Source organism: Aptenodytes patagonicus, chromosome 2 (assembly GCF_965638725.1).
Source record: "Aptenodytes patagonicus chromosome 2, bAptPat1.pri.cur, whole genome shotgun sequence".
NCBI classification, from domain to species: domain Eukaryota; kingdom Metazoa; phylum Chordata; class Aves; order Sphenisciformes; family Spheniscidae; genus Aptenodytes; species Aptenodytes patagonicus.
The window spans coordinates 138,786,820-138,796,476 of NC_134950.1; the positions used below are offsets into that span (position 1 = coordinate 138,786,820).

The following is a 9,657-nucleotide window of genomic DNA, read 5'->3' on the forward strand; positions in this document are numbered from 1 at the left end:
TTCAGAGGACTAAAAGAACAGCAACCCATACTGACCTTCCAACCAATCAAAAAAAGACAAATCACGCTTCAGGCAAATCAGGAGTCCTGACTTAAGCTTACCTGGACTTGGATCTTTGCCAACATTTTAAAATCGCCTTTCAAAAAGTGTCCCAAAAGTCTATAGAAACATCGTTGAGGTTTAGACACAGTGTCTGACAGGAAACTGTAATGTTACTTAATTACAAATTTAACCCTGAATGTTTTGGTGGGGAAAAAACTGGAAAGTTTAGCTCTTTGGAAGTAGTATTCAAATTCAAAGCCTGTGGGTGGAGTTGGGGTGTGTGAAGGTGCATAAATAGGCAGTAGGAAGGGCAGCGTTCACACTGTAACCGGGAACACCTTCGCACCCTGGCAGGCATCTGGGAGAGTAAACAAGGTAAGGCATGGGCGGCACACTTACTGCTTTAGAAAGGACCTGGGGGAGCTGTGAGCCCGGGTTACGCTGGGGCTGGGGCAGCCGATCAATGGAAAGAAAAGACTGCAGCAACGTAGGCACAGTTCAGCACAGCTTGCTGTGAAGAAAAAATGTGTAGAGAAATGTTGGTTTTGTAGGTTAAAAGAGCCAGGAGAGGAGGGGTTTTTTGAGGGAGTGAAGAACTTAGCAAAGTGCACATAGCCTTCCAGAGGCAAAGTTTTTAAAAAATAGGTTTAATGTTCCTCTGTCATTGCTTTCCACATTCTGCATCAGCAACAGCATAAAATTTGCCTGGTCTTTGATTTCCTGGCTGTCCCATACCACCTTCTTTTTTTTTTTTTTTTTTTTTTTTAGAGAAGCGTTACTTCCACTCTACAGCTCTAGCCAAAATAACTCTTGAGGCAACCCTGAAAATCCACTGGGTCTAATTTAACTTTATGCAATTTTCTTCCTTGCCAAGGAGACTTTTCTTAGGGCAGAAAGGCAGTCTACTGCAAAAGTCATATTTCATGTCCTTGAAACAGTGACTCTTTGAAAGTTTGAGGTCTGTTGGACATCCCAGTAGGAAAGACCACTGTACCACTGATGGAAACTCAGCTAATGCCTCCTCCTGCAGTTCCTACCCAGAAAAATGCTTCTATTTCCCTGGACTTTCATTGTCATTGTCTGAATTTTAAAAACTGTCAGCCTGTTGTAATTTTTGCATGAATCTTTTAATTTTCTGTATTGCTTTTGGAATATCTTAGGTCTTCCTATTGTACCCATTACACTGGTGTTCTAGTTTCTAGGAGGAAATTTAATGAGAAAACATAGGGTCATGTTGCTAAAGTGTTTTCCCCCTTCAAAGAAGCATCCCAGCTAAAACACTGAGGAGCTTCCCATCAGACATGTCTCATTTCCATCTCCATGCCCCAGAGTCAAGCTCAGGAAAAGCCCTCTGCTTTGTGTTGCTTAAACTGGCAAACTGCATTTCAGTTCTCGCTGTTCCACACAGCAACTCCTCCCCACTCTTTTTATTATAGATTCTACTGGTTTTATCTTTAAGGATTAGATGATACTTTTAAGGGGGAAGACAGGATCAGAAGTTTCAACAACAGCATTAAGCTGTGCCTATGCCAATGGCTCACTGTAAAGCCTAGCTTAACATTCTGACTTCTCATTTGAGTTGCTCCCACTGCAAAATGAAGGAAGAGCCGAGACAAGTTAATTTTTCAGCACCTGGGCTGCTAGAGTACTTGGTTATGATAACACTGGCAGCTCAAGGTATAACTGTGAACTTATTAGGACTTGAAAGTACTTTTGGAATTGCCAAAACTCAGTTGTTTTACTGTGCAAATTCAATAAATGTAAATAGAAGAGAGAGAAACTAACACATAAGTGCGCATCTTAAAAGGACCACAGCCCAACGGCACGGACAGAGCAGTAGAAAGCAGCCAGGTCCTTCATGGCAATTTGCTAAGCAAACCTCACACTTCCTTGAGGCTCCCCCAAGCCCAGGCCCCTGCCTGGAGCCGTTCATTTCAGCCCTGACTCACCCTGCTGCATACTTGTGACTTGACCTGCCGCTCCACCCGTCCTTATCTGCTGTGTGCCTCAAAGCAAGCGGCAGCCTGGGAGGCACGACAACGTGAAGTTTCTCTCCTCTGTTCCAGGAGCAACCATGGAGAAGAATTACGTGTCCATGTTCCTGCTGCTCGTTGCCATCTCCTGTGCTCTGGCAAAGGATGTGGGCAAGAAGGAGACAAAGGAGACTACTGCTAAACCAAAACTGCCTCAGACACTCTCCAGAGGTAAAGCCCTTCCGGGCAGACGCGGGCGGGGAGCGGGACGCGAACCCCCGGCCGCCAGCCCCGCTTATAACGCACCGCCTATCCTTGTCCCGCAGGCTGGGGAGACCAGCTCATCTGGACGCAGACGTACGAGGAAGCCCTCTTCCGCTCCAAGCACAGGTACCGCGCTCCGCTCCGCGCCCCGCCACGCCCCGCTCCACGCTCCCCAGCACCCCTAGCGCCTCCCCGGCCCCTAACCAGGACTCTTCTTTTCCAGCAACAAACCCCTGATGATCATCCACCACTTGGACGACTGCCCGCACAGCCAAGGTAATCCCTCTGCACTGAAAAAAAAAAAACAAACCATCTGGTTTTTGGTTTCCGGATAAATGTTGCTTAAAAAAAAAAGCAAAAAAAAAAAAAGCAGCCCCCATTCTGCTTGTTGAGTAAGCCTTAGTGAAATGCTAACTTGCACAAGCACATGGAGCGTTCTTTAAGTCACTGCCCCATGTAGGTGTTTTCCAATGTGCAGAAATAAAACAAAAACAGTAATTCAGTATTGCATGATACAGAATGGATACCGAAACGAGCAAAGGTCAGCAGGTTTTGACCTGTGGCAAATCTGGTTTTGGTTCATGTCACAACCAGCCAAAACCAACAGCAAGACCAGGAGTAGTGAAAAACAGTAATTTATTGGAAAGGATGTATTCAGTTTTCAGTATGACTGATGGTTGAGACTGAATCCAGGACTCAATCAAACTAGGCTGAAACTGAGCTTTTGTGGGATTTCTGGTGACTGGGACTGCTCTTTTCCCAGCGTTTCTGAATTTACCCAAGGGCCCTTCCTCCTGCAAACCGATCCATATGGCAAGACCTTTGCGTCCATCCATAGCTCCAGTAACTCCGGAAGAATCTTTGTACAAGCATTAAAAATCTCTCAAACATCTCAGGCTGAAGTCCTACACCTCCACACTGAATTTTCTGTGCCTTAAGAGCTGGAGCCAGAAACTGCAATAGCAGACTAGGAGGTTTAAAGGGTCAAATGCTCAAATTCAAGCTCGAGCAGACAAATTTGAGAGCTGCACTATCTGAAGAAAGGAAGGACATTTTTTACCATTACACTTACTCTTTACCACAGAATATAAATGAGTTGATCATCTTCCAGAGGCATGAACTTAAAATCTTCATTTGCTGCAATTGTAAATTGGGAATTCTCAATTTGATTCTACTTGCATTCCCGTTTATTCCACTCTAGCACTCAAGAAGGTCTTTGCTGAACATAAAGATGTACAGAATTTGGCTGAAAAATTCATTCTCCTGAACCTTGTGGTAAGTTTCCCAGTTACACTTCATTAAGTGAAAGCAATAAAGTTCTATTTTTAATTATGGTTTCTCTAGCTATAATTAGTCAGTTTAATACTGTCATTTAGTCAGGTTGGCTAGGAAAATGGCCAGTGCTGAAGCATAATAGATTTAGTAATAAGTATCTTTCATCTGTAGCTATCATAACCTCAAAATATGAGGGAATTTAAAGTTTAATAATAACATTAACTGTTGTTAGCAATTTGCAACTCCAGCTGTGAAAAGATTGCATCCTAGACAGTGAATTTCTTAAACTGTAAAATGTATTGTTTAAGCTCTATTTCATAACACAAAGTACAATGAAGAAAAAAAAAATTATGTAACATGCCCTCTCTGACTGGGAACCTTATCTGTTTTCTTTAAGTATGAAACCACAGACAAGAATCTTTCCCCTGATGGCCAGTATGTCCCTCGGATTTTGTTCATAGGTGAGTACCTCAAGCATCAAAGCTGACCTCAGATCAAAGTCCCTGCTGTGCCATGAATCTCAAATCCTCGGGCTTATTAACAGGAATTTATTCCATCTGAAATATAAAATTTCTAGTTGGTTTTGTTGGATGCAATTCCAAAGCAACCCCAGCCAGGTCATTAGCTTCACAGGTCCAGCATTCCTCCCTCATGGATTCCGCGAATGATGTAATTCCTTCCATCGTGTCATTAAAATGACATGATGCCACAGTCACTGTAATGGGTAGGCACTGGCTCAGCCTTGCTCATCCTCCTGTCTCTAGAAATACTGTAAAACTGACAGGTTTCTGTTTGTAACACAATCTCAGATATCGGAGGAACAGCAGTGACCCTGGGTGCTTCAGGGGCCAATTTTCAAAGCTCAGTACTCAGTTCCGTGCTCCACTAACCTGCACAAGCCCCTCCAAAGCATTTGTGTTCTGGAGACGTATTAGTGGCCATGCACGCATCCAGGTATTCCCTCTCCCAGAAGAGATATGTAACCTCGCATACTGCACACACGCATCATTAACACATACCTTTATAAATCTAGGTCATGATGACCATTTCCAACAGACCAAAGCAACTGCCATATTCTCTCTTTCTTTATTATTTCTTTTTTAATAACATTTGTAGCCTGAAGGCAGCCTCAGCTCATAGAGTTAATTCAGGTACTCTGCAGTGGCACAGGGTGCAAGGCTGATCAACATTGATCAGAATTAGACCTATCCCCTTCTTAATAAACCTGCAAACACAACACTTAAAACTGAAATGTCTGTGACTGTGTAGAAGAACGATCTCTTGGTTGTTAGTGGAAGCAGATGTGTCTTTTAGGAAGCAAGCAGAAGCGCAGAAAGGTTTATTTCCTTCTGCTTGAAGGTTAACCCTGTCCTCCACAACTTCTCTCATCCTTTTTTTCCAGATCCTTCCCTGACTGTGAGAGCAGATATTACCGGAAGATACTCCAACCGTCTCTATGCATACGAGCCTTCTGACATTTCATTGTGTAAGTAGTGTATTCTGAAAATACTCTGAAATATTCTGAAAGAAGTCACATTTTTCACGCAACAAGGAATAACACCAGGCATTGCAGACTCTTGCAATCAGTACTTGCTGAAAAACAGTTAACTAGGATTAAAATTAAACAGGATGCTAGACTTAAACTCAGTGAGGTGAAGAGAATGATGGCAGAGCCCTGGAGCCTTAAACATCCATCTGTTTTAAAAGAAAGCATACGTCAGTAGGAACTTGCATAATTCAGCAGTGTTCACTGTAAGCAACGGTGAGAACTCTTGCACACAAACCCTGCCGGGCCAGGTCAGGAAACCTTCTGGGAGCAGGGAAGAGATGTGTGCCACAGCCCTCCCTCACCGCTGCACGGCTCCCGTCTCTGCCCTGCGAATGCCCGTGTGTTTGCAATAACGGACGCATGTTCTCACCAGCCAAAATTAAACCGATGATGTGCACAAAATGCTTGGAAGATGCTGTAGAGCACGGTGCCTCAGAATCCATATAGCAATAGGCACATGAACAAAAGCTTTAATAATGACATTTTCTCTACAGTATTTGTAGTTGCTGGCAGAGGAAGTTGCAACAAAAATAACATGTATGAATATTTCATTTCTAGTGTATTCAAATATGCAGAAAGCGCTGAAACTCCTGAAGACTGAACTGTAAGAGGAAGAAGAAAGCCCTTAAATACTATGAAGTCTGATCTTCCATCTCTTCTCCACTCATTGAAATGGGTGAAGAGACTATTTAGGGTGATCTTTAGTGATGTATAGTGCTGGTTTATATACATAAACACTATGGTTTTGCATTAGCACTTTTGTACTGGGCAGCATTTTTAAAAGCTGGAGGCTTTTAATTTAAGGCGTACAGAAGAATACTGTATGATCCAACTGATTTTTTTTAAAAATAAATCCATTTCAAGTGTTTACATACAAAACATTGATGTGTTTTGTGGTTTTTTTCCTTATTATCATTTACTGTTATTCAAAAGAGTAAAATCAGTGTTACTTGAGACCACAGCTTGTAATTTTACATCTAAGCCCTTTGGATGGAAAATGGCTGTTGTGGGTTAACCCCGGCCAGCAGCTCAGCCCCACGCAGCCCCTTGCTCACTCCCCACTCCCCCCCACCCCCCACCCCAGTGGGATGGGGGAGAGAATCGGAAGGGCAAAAGTGAGAAAACTCATGGGTTGAGATAAAGGCAGTTTAACAGGTAAAGCAAAAGCCGTGCGCACAAGCAAAGCAAAACAAGGAATTCATTCACTGCTTCCCATCGGCAGGCAGGTGTGCAGCCATCTCCAGGAAAGCAGGGCTCCATCACGCCTAACCGTTACTTGGGAAGACAAACGCCATCGCTCCGAACATCCCCCCCTTCCTTCTTCTTCCCCCAGCTTTATATGCTGAGCATGACGTCATATGGTGTGGAATATCGCTTTGGTCAGTTGGGGTCAGCTGTCCCGGCTGTGTCCCCTCCCAACTTCTTGTGCACCCCCAGCCTACTCGCTGGTGGGGTGGTGTGAGAAGCAGAAAAGACCTTGATGCTGTGTAAGCATCAGCAATAACTAAAACATCCTTGTGTTATCAAGAAATCCAAAGCATAGCACCATACAAGCTACAATGAAGAAAATTAACTCTACTCAGCCAACCCCAGTAGAGGAAAGCAGCTTTTTATCTCCCGTTTCAGCAGCTAGCTAAGCTCTGTATTGCTCAGCCTGCTTTATCTCCACGTATTTTCTCATAGTGCCAACCTACGTTGAGCTCTCATTATCAGCCCTTTCTTTAGTTAGATAACAAGAAGTGCAAACCTTTTACAGAAAAGTACTTGAGACTAGAGGATGGTTATATGGTTTTTTTGTTTCTTTTTTCAAACTGGCTGCATTCTGAAGTAATCTGAGGATCACCTTATTTACTTGAATTTTTTTTTTTAAAGATAAAAACTGTTTCCCTTAAAAGATTCCTGCTTACATCAGAATTCAGTAAAGCCTTGAGATGATTAATAGAAGTGATACTGCATTGAGTATATGGTTGGTTTCATGATTGTGTTATGGCTTGTGATTGATTGATTGTGATGAGAGAACTCAGAACTAAAAGAAACCCTGCAGCTGAACACCACGGGAGTACACACCACCTCAAGCCTTAGGCCAAAAGGAGCCTTTCCAACCTCAAATATCTTAAGAACTCAGCAGCAGCAGTGAGAAACACTTTGCCCAGGACTATACCTGCACTGTCTTCTCAGCTTTTTGGCAATGTCAGCCATTATTACCACGACTATTACCGTTACCGCCACTACCAGTCATGATGATAATCACAATAGAGAAATACACTTGGGAGGGTAGGACAAGCAAGAGAAGCAAGGGTTTCGGCTCAAGGGAATTGCTCAACAAAATTAGAAGCAAGGCACCTGCTAATACACCTTCAGCAAGCTACGTGAACCCTACCAACCACAAAATCTCAAGTGGTACCTGGAAATGGCCCCAGACGTGCAACTGAGTATTCCTTCAGCAGTTCAGTAAGACGTTCCTTTCTACCGCAGCATCCTTTAACTGTGATGAGGAAACTCCTTGCTGCAGAAAGGTCTTTCCCTTCCTTCCCAAGCAGAAGACGGGGCAAAAAAAGGATGCAGTGGGGGCAGAAATATTCTCTAGAAGCAGCTATCAGCCACAAAAAGCAAAAAAGGTGTTTACACCACTGAGCAGAGGGACAGCACAGAGGGAGGATGCAGCAATTGGTTACCAGAATCATCTTTTATCTACTCGACCCAAAGTTCACTTGCTAGAGCTGTGTATCTGATACAAAACAAAAGCTGCTGCCCATGCCATCACATTTTAAAAAGTCTGTTTTTATAACTCTACTGAAGTAGCATCGTTTTCTTAAGCAAATGTACTGATGCTAAGGATAATATCCAGCAAATGGATACAAGGTGTATTCTACAACGGTCTACTAGTCTACATGCTATAGATGCAAATACGCAAGCCAGATCAGCCTGCAAGTATCAAGAAACTAATTTTTTAATCTGAAATTCATTTTTTGCACTCAATGCTATGTTTTTATAGTTTGCTTTTCACCTCAGCCAAATTTTCAAGAATCTTAATACGTAAATGGTCAACTTAATTCTGCTCTTTTCATTCTCTCCTCTAAATACAGATTATTTAGGTCTACAGAGGCATCAAGCTAAGCAGAGTTACCTTAAAAAAAAAAAAAAAAAAATCTTTTTCTTCAGAAAACCTGGGAAAATAATTTCTGAAGTATACATGCTCAGTAACCTGAAGCGTACAAGATGAATAGGGTTTCCAGCAATTCCACTACCGTTCAGACAGTCTTTAAATAATTAGGCCTAAAAATAATAATGCAAGCTAGTAACACTAGCACATTCCTATTCACTTATCAGCTACAGATTTTAAGGTACATTTTTACAGGTATCAATTCAAATTATGCAAGCTTTTTCTTTTTGTAATAGTTACTTTCATGTGAGAGGAGTCAGATGCTGTGCAGTGGTATCACCATGTTAGTTAAGAGCTGGATTCACTTTCTTACACAGATGCAGAAGAATGATATTTTATTATTTTATAGCCAGCTATTTTTATGTGATAAAAATGCATAGGTGTCTTGAAAGAAGTCAAGACAGGTTTCTACTTTTTCCAGAATAACCAACTTTAAGAAAGCATTTCAATGTAACTAAGGTCAAAAGACATCTAATGTAAGCATTAAGAATGCTCCAAGTTAAACTGCTTTGTTATTTTCATACTCTGCTGCTGTAAATAGCTTCTAGAAAATCCGGTTACAATTCAGTCCAATTCTCAAGCAGTCAGATAAACATTCAAATGCCTCTCTAGAAACCAAACCAAAGACATCTTTATATGACCAAAACTATTTTCTCAAGAGGAAAGACAAAGCAATGAACAAAGCAAACTTCAAAGACAAAACCCACCAAGAATAGGTATAAATAAATTTTTAAAAAATGCTCTATTCTCTATTTCAACACATCAGAACATTCCTTGTATACTGACATGCGAGTCAGACCTCTCCTGCGGGAGGCTATTCTCTTCCCCCCCACCTCCAAACAAAGTCAGACTCAATGTGTTTTATTGCCCCCCTTAAGAATCAGGCTCTGAAAGTGAATCCACATCTCTGATGTGAATTTCAGGGTTTGTGGGTTTTTTTATTTTTAAATCACAATATTAAAGAGAGAAAGTATTATTAATACAGCAGAAAAACTTCAAACCATACGATCCACTGATCTGTCTTTTGACTACTAAAACAAATTCATACTAAGGGTTCTGAGACATGAGAGTTTCTAAAGTAGTAACATTTTCAGTATTTTCTCAGTGATGCACATTTACACTCCAGTATCACCTACCATATTTATGAAACCAGACCCACCCATAACTAAGCACTAAAAACAATTATGAAAAAAGTCAAAATTGAAGCAGCAATGTAGTATTATTTTAAGCTTCATACAACCTCTCCGTAAGACTCCTCCTTTAATTTATTACAGTGATGTACAAAATATGGAGCCTGTCTAGATTAGGAAAGTTAACTGTTGCTAAAGACAGCCACGAGATGATCACCATCCTCTTGACATGTATTGAGAATGGCTAGTTAGTTGCTTAAA

The 9,657-nt window shown here is 41.7% G+C and overlaps 1 protein-coding gene across 1 annotated transcript; it reads left to right on the top strand.

The window, feature by feature from the left end:
• Window positions 1-381: 381 nt before the first annotated feature.
• AGR2 (anterior gradient 2, protein disulphide isomerase family member) lies at window positions 382-5,985 on the top strand. The gene is made up of 8 exons (XM_076332341.1): window positions 382-417; window positions 2,109-2,246; window positions 2,342-2,405; window positions 2,503-2,555; window positions 3,481-3,554; window positions 3,952-4,015; window positions 4,957-5,040; window positions 5,662-5,985. Exons 2-8 carry the CDS (start codon window positions 2,117-2,119, stop codon window positions 5,709-5,711), a joined length of 519 nt encoding a protein of 172 aa, XP_076188456.1. The 5' UTR covers window positions 382-417; window positions 2,109-2,116; the 3' UTR covers window positions 5,712-5,985.
• Window positions 5,986-9,657: the final 3,672 nt, after the last annotated feature.